This window comes from Bolinopsis microptera, chromosome 2 (genome assembly GCF_026151205.1).
Source record: "Bolinopsis microptera isolate Bmic1 chromosome 2, MBARI_Bmic_1.0, whole genome shotgun sequence".
NCBI lineage: Eukaryota > Metazoa > Ctenophora > Tentaculata > Lobata > Bolinopsidae > Bolinopsis > Bolinopsis microptera.
Window position 1 is genome coordinate 20,282,933 of NC_087073.1, and position 17,591 is coordinate 20,300,523.

The 17,591-nt window shown below is 36.6% G+C and overlaps 7 protein-coding genes across 8 annotated transcripts in view; all 7 read right to left on the reverse strand.

Annotated features, from left to right (window-relative positions):
* LOC134811686 (ribosomal protein S6 kinase beta-1-like) overlaps positions 1-17,591 on the reverse strand; it is a 97,039-nt gene that overhangs the window by 76,854 nt on the left and 2,594 nt on the right.
* Positions 380-1,239, reverse strand: LOC134811667 (protein unc-50 homolog A-like). Its single transcript, XM_063818693.1, has one exon. The coding sequence runs from the start codon at positions 1,237-1,239 to the stop codon at positions 481-483; it is 759 nt and encodes a 252-aa protein (XP_063674763.1). The 3' UTR covers positions 380-480.
* LOC134811685 (uncharacterized) lies at positions 2,447-5,171 on the reverse strand. Its single transcript, XM_063818708.1, has 3 exons — positions 4,990-5,171; positions 4,080-4,869; positions 2,447-3,960 (listed from the first exon to the last, which is right to left on the reverse strand). Exons 1-3 carry the CDS (start codon positions 5,158-5,160, stop codon positions 3,488-3,490), a joined length of 1,434 nt encoding a protein of 477 aa, XP_063674778.1. The 5' UTR covers positions 5,161-5,171; the 3' UTR covers positions 2,447-3,487.
* LOC134811689 (uncharacterized) lies at positions 5,336-7,359 on the reverse strand. The gene is made up of 3 exons (XM_063818712.1): positions 7,179-7,359; positions 6,224-6,998; positions 5,336-6,072 (listed from the first exon to the last, which is right to left on the reverse strand). Exons 1-3 carry the CDS (start codon positions 7,347-7,349, stop codon positions 5,813-5,815), a joined length of 1,206 nt encoding a protein of 401 aa, XP_063674782.1. The 5' UTR covers positions 7,350-7,359; the 3' UTR covers positions 5,336-5,812.
* LOC134811690 (uncharacterized) lies at positions 7,185-8,905 on the reverse strand. Its single transcript, XM_063818713.1, has one exon. The coding sequence runs from the start codon at positions 8,808-8,810 to the stop codon at positions 7,692-7,694; it is 1,119 nt and encodes a 372-aa protein (XP_063674783.1). The 5' UTR covers positions 8,811-8,905; the 3' UTR covers positions 7,185-7,691.
* On the reverse strand, positions 8,999-11,471 carry LOC134811691 (electron transfer flavoprotein subunit alpha-like). Its single transcript, XM_063818714.1, has 7 exons — positions 11,262-11,471; positions 10,832-10,996; positions 10,484-10,694; positions 10,193-10,294; positions 9,833-9,984; positions 9,518-9,664; positions 8,999-9,406 (listed from the first exon to the last, which is right to left on the reverse strand). The coding sequence occupies exons 1-7, from the start codon at positions 11,439-11,441 to the stop codon at positions 9,374-9,376; spliced, it is 990 nt and encodes a 329-aa protein (XP_063674784.1). The 5' UTR covers positions 11,442-11,471; the 3' UTR covers positions 8,999-9,373.
* On the reverse strand, positions 11,570-15,164 carry LOC134811692 (uncharacterized). Of its 2 annotated transcripts, XM_063818716.1 has the most exons (5): positions 14,160-15,164; positions 12,763-12,884; positions 12,367-12,540; positions 12,075-12,227; positions 11,570-11,950 (listed from the first exon to the last, which is right to left on the reverse strand). In XM_063818716.1, the coding sequence occupies exons 1-5, from the start codon at positions 14,299-14,301 to the stop codon at positions 11,675-11,677; spliced, it is 867 nt and encodes a 288-aa protein (XP_063674786.1). In that variant the 5' UTR covers positions 14,302-15,164; the 3' UTR covers positions 11,570-11,674. The 2 variants fall into 2 exon arrangements, with proteins under 2 accessions (XP_063674786.1, XP_063674787.1); XM_063818717.1 differs by lacking the exon at positions 12,367-12,540 and having other exon boundaries at positions 11,578-11,950; positions 14,160-14,383.

The following is a 17,591-nucleotide window of genomic DNA, read 5'->3' on the forward strand; positions in this document are numbered from 1 at the left end:
TTTAACTTCAACAAAATACATACATTACTGTACCAATAAATGCAATGAACATGCAATAATTAAATAATTTACATGTTAAACGTTTATTGATTTCAAACAATAACAAGAGCTTATTTTACTTTAACATGTTTTAATAAACCACATGCATAACTCTGCAGTTCAGAATTCCTAAAACAAGTTTAAAACAGGAATATGATATTGAAAGCTGTGCAAAAAAGTCTAGCACTAAAACTATATTTGTTTAGTGTTCACCTATATTACAACTTTAACAACATGTCAATTGTCCCTCTTACTAGGTTCAAAAGAATGCAAGGTTGACCTGAACGGTCTAAGCTTGTTTAAACCCTAGCCAGTACATCAAATATAAACAACCCAAGCAACCAAACAAAATCTGTAGTACTATGTGATATTTTACATGCATGTAAAATATGTCATCAATCCAGTTTATATATATAGCATTGGGTCATTTCAATTTACCGCCTATTCGCCGATCCGATACCTGTAAAAGTTAATAAGATGTCTTCCCCAGTTAGCGTTGAGAACAACCGAGAAGACAAAAGCAAAAGCAAGAACTGCAACCAGATACATGATCTTCTCCGATCCTTTAAGATAAGGGAGCGCAGTGTATCCCAGGAAGGTGATGTAAATGTAAGAAGTGATCCCTATCAACCACAAGGAATTTCCTAGGAATGTGGCTAACCTGGAATCCCCGTCGATGAAGATATGCCAGCAGAGAGGCTGTACCACGTGCAAAATGACGAGGATAGGGAAAAAAGCGTTGCAATGCACGTCAAAAGAATACCCAAACTCGACCGTTTGATCGCTATTGATCCTCCGGGTAAGATAAGAACAGGCATACCAACAAATCCCGGCAATAAGTAACCCCACACCGATAAAGTCAATGAAGATGACCCACAGGAGGAATTTGAAGAATCCCGGAACTGAGAGTTTGAGAATAACTGCAAATAAGATAGACGACACGGCCAGGAAAGCTGATAACAGGACCATGAAAGCTGGGTCGTCCCGTGCCCACTGGTTCTTGGTGTGCTTCCTGATCTGAGAGTTTTTGTAGACCCTGGAGGGGGTGGTGAGCAGGTAGATCATCTGCCAGGCCGCGAATTGGAAATCCATCTGGTTAAACTTGAGTTTGATGATCCGTCGGAGGAATTTGTACTGACGACTTATTGATTCCTTTTGACATATCCAGTTGCCATCTGCTAGGTGTGTCGGCAGAGACATCCTAGGGGATGAGAATTTGGTTAGATTTGTTGTTCTTCATTATTTCTTGAACATAATTTTATCATGTTACAATTAACAGCAGATCATTTTATTTCCAATTGAGTTGTATCAAGCCACAAACATTGTAGAAATAAAACAAAAGAGATTAAACAAATAGTTATAAACAAATTATAAAATGTCATGAATATACTTTTAATTCTAAATACGTTACCATCAATACGTACTGATGTATGAAACAACCTCTTAGACAGCAAATAGAACGGAGTTTAAAACTTTAAAACGTAAAATTCGGAAATCAAAGAATCCATCGATAAAATTAATAATGATATTATTTAAAAGCATCAATTAAAAACTTAAAAGCTTTGACTCCAGTACAGTTATCAAATTTGTTGTTCATTAACCGAATGATCAGCTGAATCGTGGGAGGACGTCTTGGCTACATCAGAGCTATTATCAATTCTGTTTGTGTCACCATGGTAAGAACTCCGTCTATCATCCCGTCTACGATCATCTTCTCTCTGATAACCACCCCTACTCCCATCATCTCGCTTATCCTGGTGCCCGTGACGATCTCTACCGTCCCTGTTATAGTTGTGGTCTCTGTTGTCTCTGTTATAATTGTGGTCTCTACTGTCTCTAGAATCCCTAGTATCCCTATTATCCCTGGAATCTCTGGAATGATCTGGTCCTTTATCATAGTGCCTATCTCTGTTACCCTGATAAGGACTGTTATATCTGTTATCATGGTAGTTACGATTATTACGATCATATCCCTGATAATTACCCCTGAAGTTATCATTTCTATTGTGACTATCCTGTCCATGATAGCTGTGTCTGTATTGATCGTTTCTGCGAAATGAATTGTTCCGTCCACGGCCTCGGCCCCGGCCTGAGCGCTCGGGTGGCCATGGTTTTACAACTGGGGGTGCAGGCAGGTCGATGGTACACTTGAGGAAGTCAGGGTCGTCTTCTGAGTAGCGATTAGGGAACAGGATGGAGTAATCTACATCGTCACACATTGTGCACAGTTTCTGTGTGAGTTAATCAGGTTAATCAGGTTGATTTGTGATATTAGATTAAGTGATCAACAACAAATTAATCAATTATTACAGAGTGAAATTGTATCACTTTTTATTAATTGATCGATTTTAAGACTTTCTACAAGCTATCAAAGTTTTTAGGGTGAAACGATGAAGCAAAAAATCATACAGCAATGAATTATAAATTCTTCAATAAACTTATTCAAAACATAAATTTAGTAATTCCAATCAAACAAAATACATAATAAGCACTTAAGAAAAATATCAAACTTCAGAAGATCTCAAACAAATGAAAAAGTCAAACGTTTTAAATCAACATAAACAAACCATCTCATCATTATCTCGGTAAGTTCTAAAATCTAAAACGTAAGCGCATTTAACTCAGCCTCCTTCTCCAACAACTGTGGTAACGACTCCTTAGTCCGTCTCAACTCACTGGCTACACTATCCCTCAACTCCTGTAGTTCTGTCTGCTGTTTGATAAACTTTCTGATCTCATCTGATAGACTGTTGTTCTTAGTTCCGATTGTGAAGACTGGATCGTCTGCTTTTGCTTTTGAGAGATCGTCTAGGATCTGTTCTACTGTCAGGGATTCCTCCATGATAGATATGTGGATAACTGCAGCAAATTTACATGATGATCTATTAATGTTAAGGATACAATTAGTCAAACATTGTATCATAATTATAGCAAAAATCTTCTTTCATAAATCGTGTAACTGTTATTTCGATTATAATGCTCTAACCAATATCAAAAGTTTTATCGAAAGCATATGATCATGAGATAAGAATCGTTCACATACTACGAAAACCAACCTAGTGGAGGGGTTTGGTTGTAAGCTAGTTTAATATCTACACTATTAAAATGGCCGTGATTTGGCTTTTTACTTTAAGTATCATGTGAACGATCTCACAACGATGTTAAACAGAAATGTATTTTCATCATTAAATGATCGATTTAACCCCAATTTTTGTAATTAAAAACATCATCTACATTCTACGATCAATGCATGGCTTCAGATGGAATTGGATGAATAAATCCAAAATTGATAGCTAAAAATGACATAAACTTAAAAGATATGATTAATTTTGTACACATATTACAATTAAAACGAGAGTCTAGTAGGGACAAAATTAGATTGGGATTATATCATTATAGGTAATCAAACGTTATGGTACTGCGATGCTTTCCGCTTAGAAAGAAACTGTTAAAAGTCCTTCACAAAAGCAAAACCTGAGAATTGACTCTGAATGATTACTGATTTAGGTTGCCCTGATAATATGTCTCTATTTTTCTGATAATCTTCAAAAGAATTAGTCTCAAAATTAATATTCATGAAAATAATATCATTGCAAACTACCCTTATAGTAGTAGTAGAAGTTTTGGTAATTTTCCACAATCTGACCTGATTGTTCGTGATGTTGCTAGAAAGCCGAACTAAAGGTAAGGATGCATCATTGTGGTTCAATACACATTTCCAATCATTGTTCTTCGTACAGTTCAAAATTAGCATCAAATCGCATTTCCCATCGACATTGTTTCCAAGAAAGCTATACAGTAACACAAACGATTTCCCAGCAACATCTTTTGTAGTTAATACCTCTACTGTCATTGGCACATGGCACGATGCTAATGGCATGATGAACTTCAAAGCCGTGTCGTTTTCTAAAAGTTTCCAATCTGAAATAGAATTAATAAATCATTGATAATCCTTTCATTTGAAAATCTTTTCATTTACAAATCTTATCTAGCCTCATACCGAAAATGATATAAATTGAATTTAAATAACCACCAGTTACCTGTTTTATCAAGTGTATCTGTTTGAATGGCCATACTTTTGAAATCAAGATTGTCAGACTCGCTACATTCATCAGAATCACCGATGTAACCAGATTCCAAAGCTGAGCTTTCATGTTGAGTATTTTCACCAGAGCTAGTTCCATCATCAGTAACACGGATGAACTTTTCCAATATTGGCTTAATTCTGGCATCAAAATTATTTGAGATCTTCGAAATTTCAGAAATATAGCATGCCAACTCGTCAAAATAGGATGCATGTTCTTTGAAGAATTTTTGGACATCAAGTTTCTCAAGAAGATACAGTGAGTTATCATCGAATTCTTTGGATTTCAGAATTATGCTCAAATGACAAGTCAAGAAGCTGACAACTAGATTCATATCATCTCTTGCGATAGCAAGAGACATGTCCATCTGGCGTTTTGAAAGCTGAGCAAAATCTGCCATGTATCTTTGTAGAAATATGCCTTTACCAATTTGCCATGAAACTGCAGTTTTAACAAAGTAGCTGACATATTCGCTTTGATTTAAATTGGTGTGAGCTCTGCTGGCTATCTCACAAGCAAATAGAATCTCATCGTAGGTGTTTCCCTTGTTTTTGTCAAAATCAAGAATATCACTTCTATAGAATCTCAGACATCTTTTGCTCAACCAGGATACTTCAAAAGCATGTGCCATTTTATTCACTTCTTCGAAAATAGGTTTCTCCAGTTTTTCAATTTCGCCTGTGTACATAGAGTCCACAAAACATTCAACTGCTTCGTTTTCAAAATCATCTACCTCCAATGTAGACTGAAAAACAAATACATACAACAAATACATACAACTTCGTAGATCGTGTCATTATTATAAAACTTGAATTATGTAGGCATGGCCGAGCTTTTCAAAAGAAGATGAAACGAATAGTTTTACCTGAAACATGTTGGTAGTAAGGTTGTCAATAACAGGACTATTCATAGACATAATCATGGAATTGGTTTTTATTTGTCCACCATCTTTCAGTTTCAGTATAAGATTTCCATGCACTTCCGAATTGATGTGCTCTCTTCCAAAATTAGCAGGCACTCTTATTCTTGGAGCCATTCTGTAGCTTATAAATGAGCTTTATAATTTGACATCATATCAAAACGTTTGATGTTCACGTTATACAGTAAACAATGTTATGCAGAATTAGTTTCAAGATAAGCGAGAGTAAATTATGATCACTACCAACAATACAATTCTCAAGCAGCTCAAAAGTTTGTAATTTAAAACCATTTGTTTGCGACTAATAGAAATAGAATGATTTTAAAAAAAGAATTATTCTTATCTTCCACAGAATCAGTACTGTGAGCAATTCTGAAGAAATATCAAACGTAAATTTTTAATAAAGTTACTTTAAAATGGAAATAATCAAGTCTGTGAACACTGAACATATTACATTTCAACTTCTTAGGTCAAGAGTCCTTTTAAAAGATGTTCTATGTTTTCATATCATATGCAATTACAATATTCAATGCCACCGTAATGATACTCGATGCTTACAATATAAATGTAACTATATTGTTTTCACAAAGGTATACTCTGAGAATTGATTAAGGATCTTTACTGATATTGGTTGCCCTGACCAATTATCTTTAATATTCTTATAATCCTCTTATTAGAATCAGCCTCAAAATTGAAATCCAAGACGGTCACATCATTGCAAACTATCTTCATGTGGGTACTTGTTTTCGTTATCTTCCACAGCTTCACTTTATTCTTCGGCACGTTCTTCAAGAATTGTGCTTTTAAACACAAAATCTGTACATTTTTGTAGTGCATAACTCCATTTATGAGAAGAAACATCATCACATCGTATGAAAAGGCTTAATTGAAAGCCAGTAAATTCATATATAAGCGCAATATGTTTTTCAACATCATTTTTCGTAGTTACCATTTCCACAACCATTATTTCTTGACGGGGTAACACAAACCTAGTCTCTTTTTTTAGATCAAATTCTACCAGTCTCCAACCTGTAATTTAGTAAGTTTTATCATCATATCATGCGTTAAATGCATCATGATATTTTATAATTATGTACATGAAACATGTTCATGCTCAATATCAGAAAAAGCCAATATATAATGAAGAAAAATAATTTATATATATTATGTTGCGTGCTACCTGTCCTATCAAGATCAAAAGTTTCAGGGTTTTTCAAACTTTGATCCTTAGGCTTGTTAATCTTATCAGATTCACTGTCATCAGATTCCAAGCTGGAAATTTCATCTTGAGAATCATCACTAGAGTCTACTTCATCATCACTGCTAGCTTTGATCCTATTAAACTTAGCCAATATTGGCTTCATCCCATCATTATTTGTGACTTCAGAAATTTCAGTTATGAAGTATACCAATTCCTCAAAGTCAGATGGATATTTGCTGATACATTTTCGGACATCAAGTTTCTCAAGTAGATAAAGTGAGTTTTCATCGACATTTCTGGATTTTAAGGTTATACTCAAATAAAAATTCAAAATTCTGATAACTAAATTTATGTCATCCCTGGCAATAGCTAGGGACATGTCCATCTGACGTTTTGAGATATTAACAAAATCAGCCATGTATCTTTGTAGAAATATTCCTTTACTAATATTCCAAGAGAATGCAGTTTTAACGAAAAAGCTGACAAACTTGCTTTGTTTCAGATTTGTGTGAGCTCTGCTGGCTATCTCACATGCAAATAGAATATCATCATATGTTTTCTTGTCAAAATTGAGTATGTCAGTTTGATAGAATTTCAGGCATTTTTTACCCAACCAGGATACTTCAAACGCATGTGCCATCTTGTTTACCTCTTCAAAGATACTTCTTTCCAATTTTTCAACTTCGCCTGTGTACATAGAATCCACAAAACAATCGACTGCTTCGTTTTCAAAATCATCTACCTCCAATGTAGACTGAAAGACATAATGCTTTTAATTATCTATCTCAAAAATAGATATTAGTTATTACTCAACTGAACTACCAATAGAGAAAATGGTAAACAAATCATGGAGAAACTGTTTTAATCGAATATGCGTGATTAACTAAAAAATGCCTTTTTATTTGTGATAGCGGTGAATTAACATAAAAATTACCTGAAACATGTTAGTAGTAAGGTTGTCTATAACAGGACTATTCATAGACATAATCATAGAATTGGTTCTTATTTGTCGACCATCTTTCAGTTTCAGTATAAGATTTCCATGTACTTCTGAGTTGATGTGCTCTCTCCCAAAGTCAGCGGGCACTCTTATTTTTGGAGCCATTTTTATAGCTTGCACTGAGAGATCGGGGATGGAATACAGAATACTTTCAAGTCTAAAACTATTGCAATATACCCAATATATTGTTTGGATGAATTTATTGTGCACCTAATACCACGACAGTTTTTTAAACGATTGTAGGATTCAATGAAGATAAAGCATGAAAGGAAACATATCTCTAATATATTTATATGCATAATTTATCGATCAAGTTCGCCTCAGGTAAACAAAGATTTTAAACAAACAGTAATGTGCAGAACGTGACAGTATTCTTAAAGGGCTTTCTCAGTACTAAAGTCAATGTCAAATAAACAAAATTAAAAAATATAACCTAACTGATTATAGCTATCTGCACGAATACTTGTAATCTTCAAAGATTTTATTTACAGTCTCAAATGCACTGGCAAATTCGTCTTTCCCTACATTATATTGAGAATACCAATGCAAATAAGCACCAGCATGAAATTTCAACAGTGCAGAATCAGTTTCATGCATTAATGACTCCTCTATCCGCTCGTTATTGATCGCAAAATTAATACCTTGTTGTTTATTCTGGCAGCACCAAAACTCAACAGGAAATGGATTCCAATCCACAAAATTGAAAGATTTAGAGATTTTACTCTCAAGTCTCTGATCCAACAGCTGAAGTTTAGTATCTGCACTCAACACCACTCCTGATAAAGATTTAAACTTTCCGTACCCAGTTCTCTGCTTTATTGATCTGACAGAACGCTCGATATTTTCAGTCATGTCTCTACCGTGGTGACTGCCTAGAGAGCAGAACTTGACGGTGGCTACCGAACAAACTATCTTCATCACCTCCCACATGGCATATCTCTTGGGAACTTGCTTGCAGTTTCGGAGAATTATCTGAAGATCTGATACTATCTTATCGTTCACTTGTGTCATTGAAACTTTCTGCTTCCCAGCTAGTTCCTGTCCGACCACCGAGTTCTCAACTAAAACTATCATATCAGAATACTCCTGCAGTTTATCAACTGCAAGTACTACATTGTAACTCTGAATGGGATTCTCTCCAGTCCTAAACGGCAGCACAGCCACATTTACAAGAAACATTTCTGGATACAAACTCTTTAGCTCCTGAGTAATCCTACTTCCGTACCCACTACCAGTTCCACCACATAGACTGTGAACCAACATGAAACCCATACAGCAATCTGTCCTTTCGATCTCAACTCTTATATTCTCCATGATCTTATCTATAAAGCTTTCTGCTGAGGCTAAACCCTTTGCAAAACACCCCCCACATCCAGGAAAGTCAGAGAAAGTGTTGTTTGAACGTAGCAGTTGTTTTGGAACTCTTCTGATGACTTTAATCTCAGTGTCTATGAAGATGGCGTGCTTTGTTCCATCGTAGCAGTTGAGAGATGGAGGGTTACTTGCTAGGATTTGTAGACCGATGGTTACACCACACTGTCCGATGAAGACACCGATACAGGCCATGGAACACTGAACTGTGATGTGAAGTATTCACTAGATATAACCAAGCGCAGCGGAGCGGTTTGAAAGTGGGGAAATACCGAAAAGGGGATAATTAGTTTAACTAAATGATGATATTGATTTTTCGTATAATCTGGCACAGTATTTGAGTTCTTTAAAATTGGTACTTTGAAATGATTGAGACACGTTGCTAATGATTAACTGAAGTTTAAAAAACAATCGTACAAAACATTTACAACACTTGAACAAATTTGACTAAATGCTCATGCTTGAACCTATTGGGTCACGTATAACAGCTGAAATATATAAGCAGGGTTTTGATTTTTTCTGGCGAAAAGTGGTAATAATTTAAAATTTGGGCCACGCAAAAAATTCTTCTAAAAGGAAGACTAAACCTCAATTATATAATGTATATGTTATATCCTGGCTAAAGAAAAACAAACATCAGTCAATAAAAAGAGGCAAGCACTGAGCCTATGAATCACTCCATCACTCCATCATATCAACATCTCTTTGTACATAAGTTCGGGTCGGGTGGGTAGTAGGTGAACGGAATGGTATTCTAACTATTCGATGCTGTTAATCATCTCAGGTACAGCCTGTAAAATTGCATATTTTATAAGGGTTAATAATATTAAGTTCTTAGAAGAAAGTACCGTGGTATAATTCATAATTTTAAAAACAAAATCCTTAAATCCTATTCTCCTAACCTTGAAAAGGTCGTCCACGAGACCGTAATCTGAAACTTGGAAGATGGGAGCTTCACCGTCCTTGTTGATAGCAACAATAGTCTTACTATCCTTCATACCGGCTAAATGCTGGATTGCTCCGGAGATACCAACAGCAATGTACAGATCCTAGAGATAAACCTTAGTTTGAGATACCAACAGCAATGTACAGATCCTAGAAATGAACCTTAGTTTGATTCTTGGTTTTAGCCGGCAAAGTAGAGTCCCAACATGTCAAAATTTTAAAGATGTACAGTAATCTGAGCTATAAATACAGATTTAAGGTGTAAAACTCACGGGAGCGATCATCTTGCCAGTTTGTCCGACTTGAAGGTCGGAGGGAACGTAGCCAGCATCTACTGCAGCCCGGGAAGCCCCGACTGCTGCTCCCATCTTGTCAGCCAGTGTGTACAGCATTTCAAAGTTCTCTCCGTTCTTCAAACCCCGTCCTAAAATACATTAAAAAGTAGAATAACGACTGTAAAACACGTTAATGCGTTATTGTGCGATAAACAGGGATAATCATTAAAGAAAGGGTCCAATTGGGAGCATATAATTCAATAATTGTACTAATATAATGAAGAACATAGAAATTAACATGTCTAGCAAAGCGCTCGAGGCCTTGCTTTATCTCCTTGCTATATTATAGTGCTTTACCTCCAGAGATGACGACTTTAGCAGAAGCTAACTCAGGTCTATCGGACTTGCTGATCTTAGCCTCCAACCACTTTGACTTGTTATTGGTTACGACTATATCAACTGGAAATAAAATATAATTTGAGCGGAAGTCTTGTTAAAGCGCAGGTCAACTACTATATTGCAAAATATGCTTGGAAGCCTCTTTACTAGAGAAACAAAGACCAAGTAAAGAATGGAAAATATTGAATATAAGTAACAATTTATCAGAGCCAGCGACACATTCCTCTACTTCAGCAACAATCTACTAACCAGCCTCAGTAGTAGCTGAACCACCCTCTTCTTCAGCAGCCTCAAAAGCAGTGCTCCTCACTGTTATCAGCTTGATAGGGTCTACTGACTCTAGGGTCTGGATTGCATTACCAGCGTAGATTGTTCTGATGAAGGTGTTCTCTGATTTGATTTCGATTATGTCGGAGATGGGGGCTACGTCCAGCTTTGCTCCAATTCTTGGCAGAATGTTCTGGGGTGGTAACATATTATCGTGATATGTAATTTGTTAAAAAATCTATTCTCATAAATTATGTAAGACACTGCGCCGGTGCAGTTACAGTTAAAAGAGTCGTCATAGAAAAAGAATAAAAATCAATAGAATAATACCTTTCCAAAGACAGTTCCGTTAGCAAGAATGTGAGAATAGTTGTTGTGAGCCTGAACATCAAGCAGTACAGCAGACACTGCTTCTGCAACCTGACCCTTCAGAGCATCACTCTCAGCAACAAACACCTTCTCAATTCCAGATATCTTAGCTGCTGCAGCCGCTGCCTGGACAATGAAACCACGTTATGAGGAGTTTCCTAATATGAGTAAAATTATGCGATCATACCATTTTAAGATATTATATTATCTCGTAAATTAAACAAGAATGCAGGCGACGACAGACAACAAAATTTAACCAAGATTGAAACAAAAGAAGGTGTGAGAGGTATAATGTTAAATGTACTTCACTGTACACGCTTTAAGATAATCTAAAGTTTTTAAGCTACCTTTAAACGTGAAACACTAAACTAAACAAAGCTACAAAACAAACCTCCTGACAAGCATCTCCAGTAACAAGAGCGTGGATGGGGCCACCCAACTTCTTAGCAGCAGTAACAGTGTGCAGAGTAGCAGGGTTAATAGCACTTCCATTGTGCTCAACCAGGACCAGAGTGCTAGCGGACCTGCCCAGAGCAGGAGACACAAGTCTTCTAACGGCGTGTAACATCATAGCTAAAAACTAAGAGAGGTGGAGTGAGACAATGATGCAGGATGTACAGTGTCTGTGTAGACAGTTGTATTTAATTACAGTGTACATTGTACATGCGGTGTGTACGTGAAGCAATTAAACAATTTAACCACTTCCAAAACGTAACTCTGAGACAATGGTCCATTGTGATAATTACAGTTGTACACGAAATTAAGAACAATATTATAATAAACCTAGTAAAATTAATCGCCTAATCAATCTAAAGAATAAAATATCAGCAACTTTATCTCAGTTTCACGTTCCTTCTTCAGAGCAGAGAAATGTCTGAGAAGAGTAGAATAGCTGGTGCAGTATAAACTGACGAACTCGTCAGTAACATCTACTGACGGCAGAGGATCAATAACACAGTGCTCAATGGTGTGGTGGTAAAAGTACTGTCTACTGTCCACAGGGTGACACCTTCCAGTTATTGTGACTGGTTGTCGGGAGTTCTCCGGATCTACTGTCATCGTTATTTTCACTGTTGACAACTGAAAATACACATAACTCACTCAATTCTGTGATATTCGATATTCTATGTTGGTTAACACTAGAAGTTCATGACTGCAGAGTTATTGATAAGATTATTTAAAATAGATCAATTATAATAATTACCGCTCTAGGTTCTCCCTCGTCCGACTCCGACTCAGAATAATCATCACAGTACAAACAAGGTTCCTCAACATGGTACTCCCCGGGAATAAGGTCCAGTACAGCAGGAGGAATCTGGGTGGTTGAGGAGTGTCCTATCACTCGCTTCTGCTTCACCTGGATTACATTTATAGCGTCTCAACAAATTGTTTAATTATAATTTAAACACCTATACTAATAATTATTCACGAAAATCTGGTTGACCAGAGGTTGTTATTACAGTAATTTAACTCAATGAAGTCATAAGAAAACGAACCTTTCTGACATTGATGTACAGTGCACTTTCTGTTAATTCTTCGTCACTAGAAATTCCGTCATAATCCTGATTTTCTAGCTCTTGATATCTAATACCAAGTTTATTTAGCCAAGGCATCATAACAAAATAGTTGTAGAATAACGACAGTCCTTCTGGCCGAAGACATTTTATCACCTAGTGGGAAAAGGCAAGATAATTCCAGTTTGGTCAAACATTACAATGAGGCATGGCACTAGGTGTGCTAATATTGAAGTGATTGTCATTTTTACAATCTATTTATTTGTGATAATTAAAAATCATTAGATTCTTATTCGAATGCTTGAATGAATATTCTCTCTTAAATTTTCAAATTGCATATTATATATTACAAATTGTAGGTGTACAAACGTACCATACCTCATTTGCATATTCTCTGTTATGATGGCTTGAACATGGTCCGAATAGTTGTCCATGTGTGCTAAACTGTTCCTGGTTGACAACGATTCCATCTCTGTTTGTGACCCAGACAAGGATATGTTCTGAAATAATAAAACTAATTTAATATGCAATAACCAATTTAGGAAATAAAGCTTCAGTAAGTGATAATAGTTTTATTCTATAATTTTGAACACAATAGGAAAAGTAAATTAGGAAAGGAAAACTTCTAAAGTCAGACCCCTTTATAATGCATCCAGATTTACCAATACAGTTTTTTAGTTACTTTCAACCCTCAATTTAATGTGAATATCAGATTATGTACATAAACTTGTAGCAAGCAGTCAATTACAGTTTTTGCAGTACAAAAGAAGGATGATGTCCTAAATGTGCCCCTCTATCCATACTTAGTACATATTTGAGGTGCACTTTGGCACGACAAAGGTGCAAATTTAGGCCTTAGTCTGCATTCTGATTTTTTTGTCAACACTCAGATCATTCACATTTTAAGTAAGCCAGATTTTTGTCATCTTAGAACCCTCATCTATAATTTGATAGGTATCTAAAATTTCAAATTTTATCCTATCAAGTTGAAATATTTAAACGATCACTTAGGCTCATTTGATTCGAATTTAAAAACAGATTTGAAATATTCTGAGCTTTTGAATTATCAGAGAAGATCCAGGATACTCACCGTTTTATGTTTTCATTTCAAGAAGTTTCTTTGGGTAATTCAATTCAATTCAATCAAGGTAGAGGACCACTCTGCACTGTGTTCGTAGATTGTATCTCTGAGATGATAGCTGACCACAATTAAAAAGAAGCTACTAAGAGCCAGGTCAAAAATCACATCAGAACCCGATTCAGGTTTGATCTGCTACAAAGCACACTCATAGCACTCAGGGAAATCAGAGGGAAACAAAAAACCCAGCACCTTGGACTGGATGACGTATCCTTCAATCTCATACCTCAGAAGACGAGCTATGAGATCTCTTAAGTTTGTTTATGTAAATTTTATGGATAATTTATTGTAGCTTTTATATTGTGTAAAATTTTACGGACGATATGATCCCAGGGCGGGGGGACTCCCAACCCACTGCTTCAGCGGGTAGTTGATACACCTTTCACAAGCAAGAGCCACTTTGGTCTACTTGCTGTGAGGTGTCTCAGCTACAGGGGTTGGGGGTCCCCCCTTTTTCTTTTTTTTTTTCTTTAAAAATAATCATGACAGATGACAGAGTTGACTCTTTGTTAAGGCCCCTTCAGAGCACAGTTTTAAATTTGGAAATTTCTCTGCATCCCTAGAACTGCATTGGAGCATTATAAAGAGGTTGACCCTAGTACTGTCAGACAGTTACAAATATTTTAGTAATATTTACCAGCAATGACAAATTCATTGCTATCCTGAAAGTCACAACTTAGAATTCTGCAAACTTCAGAGGGATTTTTGCTAGTCCAAAACAGATTACTGTATTTTAGTTTAGTTGGCTCTGAGAGGAACAACCTATGTTGTGTATTCATTAAATAAATGAATCGTTCTCTACATGGCTTGATATCTGCCGGATTTAAAGTCACCCTCTTCTAGATAACTGGTATGAATTCCAGAACTGTTACTCATTGAAATGGGGTCAAATAACAAATTGAATCTAGAGTATGTACAGACGGAAAGCAAAATTTGGAAAAATGAATCAAGTTTATAGATAAATATTATAGTATATACCAATAGTCATTACACCATGCAGCATAAATAAATTTCCAATCAGAAATCAGCTATCAATTACTAGATATCATCCTATTATCATACAATAAGGGGCCATAATTGTTTCAATTATGTAACTGTATAGAATTATTATTATTATAATTATACTGTTTGAATGATCTTTCAATCTTGAAAACTGAATCAAGTATTTTGAGCACGTTGTACATGTAACTTGTATGTGTAAGCAGTCATTATTTGTATAGATATAAACTACAGTATTGTGTAAATAAAATGAGTTACTCTGCCACGATCACCAGCTCAAGCTGCGCTGTGTTTTGCTGTCGAGATGTGTAGTGAAGTTGGTAGACTCGGGGCTCACAGACGTAACCTCCTACACCACCTGAAGGTTGACCTCTGAAAGCGTTTTATCTTGCTGGAGTCGTATGATGATATTCTCCATTTGAGAGAACTTGCTGGTGACCGTGGTTATTGGAGTAAATTGTTTAACTTTATACTTGAGTACAAATCAATTTGATTATTGGGACATATAATTTTACAAAGGATCACGTTTCGGTTCTAAATTATTTTAGGATTGTTGACATTTGTAAGATTGACATGTTTGATAATAACTCTGCCGCGAAATGTTTAAATGTATTATTAAACCACCGACGATTGTTCAAAAGAGTTTGTGTCAAATTAAGTCACATTTATCGGTAGCGCTCGATTTTTGTGGCGCTCGAATTTCATATGGTAGTATAACGATAAAAAAGAATTCAAACAACATACATTGTAGGTTTACAACCTACCAGGACGCGCGCCGAGTTGGACTCGTCGACGGTCCTGGAATATATGGAACAGATATTTTACGAGTATCACCCGTTAAAACATACACAAATAATTACAAAAGAAATGATAACGTTATGTTTCCCACTCAGTCAAAAATATTTTCTGAAGCTGAGTTTGGAAATTATGGATTACTAAACCGTTGTTAATACGACAAGTAATTCCCACAAAAAACTTAGCGCGCGTTATCTAGTCTAACGTTTAAGGTTATACAGCTATAAATATAAATTTTGTAGGTTTATATATAACTTATCAAGACGCGCGCCGAGTTTGAATCGTCGACGGTCTTGAAACAAATATTTGAAACAATTATTTTACGAGTTGCTCTAACCAGAGCCCTTTCGCTTGCAGTAGCGCGCGACAGCCGAAATTACAATCCCAATAATAATAGGTCTTATCCCTGGGTCTTTGTCGTAATATTGTTTAGGTAATAAGGTTTAGGCAACCTGCTAAGTATGATTTCAGGTGGTCATTCAGCTGTATTTTTACTTGATACATGTTTCGTATCGCGCGCGAAAAGTGGCATGCAACGTATGTCAAATTTTTACCAACCCAGCTTTCTAGCCAAAAGTGCAACTGCTTTTAGAAAATTCAGGCTCTCAAACTGTTTGGAGCATAGTAGTCTAACCTGTTGATTGACGATGTCAATCCTTCGCATCTCGCCGATCTGCTTGTGGTTGCGAGAAGCATTATTTGATGCGCGCGCGACCCAGTAGTGCATCGCGCTACAATCTAACCTGTCTACTCATTAGGCTGTTTTACTACACAGGAAGGCTTACTGGAGCTTCATCTTAGTTATCTAAGTTTAGATATTAAAAAAAAGTGGTGGGTTAAGTTATATATAAGTTATTGTTAAAACTACCATCTAAAATGTCTTATGAAAAACATAACTCTGCGATTCTGCTGACTCATAGTTGTGTGGTTATGGATTTTGATTTGAAGATTAGATTAGATTAGATTAGATAAAGAATAATGACATAAACATCATCACTATTTTTAAACATTCTTTCTGATTTCCTCATTATCAGAACTGTGAACATTTCACAGCCTTCGTCATTAAAAAACAAACAAATTCTAATGTAATTGTCATAACTGAGTGGAGTTGGGTTAAAAACATATAAGAGATACGATGATTTAACTTGTAGAAGCTTTCAATAAACATGTGTTAATCGTCGTCAGCTGAATGTGATGTGGTGGACAATGCTTATATGTGAGTGAGTGGTGTCAGGGATGGAGGGTGGGGGAGGTGTGGGTGGGAAAGTGAAAATTACAGTACAATGTCAATAAAAATTTAGTCTTCTGTTGAGGTTGAGAAGGAAATGCCAGATGGTCTGGACTTTAAGGATTTGGCAATTTTTAGGAAGAATGGGGTCCCAGAGGGAACTACATTTGGGTGCGCGGTCTGTTCTGTTCATAGCTGGTTGTCGTATTTGTATAGCTGCGTGTTCTGTGAGGTCAAGTTGGGAGCGTGAGGTGAGGGATTTGAGGACTTCGATGTTGTTCCAGGAGATGGTGTGGCCAGTGGTCAGGGCATGATGTGCAGGGGCTGATTTGATTCTGTCTGTGGATTCGTCGATGGCGTTGTTGAGTCTGTAACATCGTTCGTGTTCTTTCATGCGGTGGACCAAGGGTCTGTAGGTCTGTCCGGCGTATTTGGAGGGGCACTGTGAGCAGGAAATTTCGTAGATGGTGTTGGGAGTGAGGTGAGTCGGGGGTGTGGTCTTCGTTTTGGTGAGGAGGTTGCGGAGGGAGGTAGCAGAGGAGTGGGTGACTTTGATGTCGTGTTGTCCGAGTATCTTGGAGATGGGTTTGGATAGGGAGGGATGGAAAGGAAGAGAAACACTAAGGGCATGTTCACGGGTCTGTCGGTTGAATGAGGCTAGGGATTGGTGGCGAGAGGGGTTGGTAATTGTCATAATTTATTTACATATATAGTAGAAATTAAATTAATAATTTTTTAAAATTATGTGCGACTCGGTAGATATATTCAGATTGCAGGCCTTGAGGAAAGTTGCATTATTTGTATTGTAACAGTGCAGTGGGTTGTGAGCTTTGCACCGATATGACAATGAAATGATATTCCTTAATGTCCAGCCTGCTTGATAGCACAAAGGAGTCATAATTTCTGCGGATAGATTCACATGGAGGGCTTGGGGTCAACTGTATAATGAAAATTGCACCTGTTGATTGTATGTGGCATATTAATGTCTCTGTGCGACTCTGTTACCACATTACATGTTGGGTATAGATGAAGTTTTTGCAACTTGCC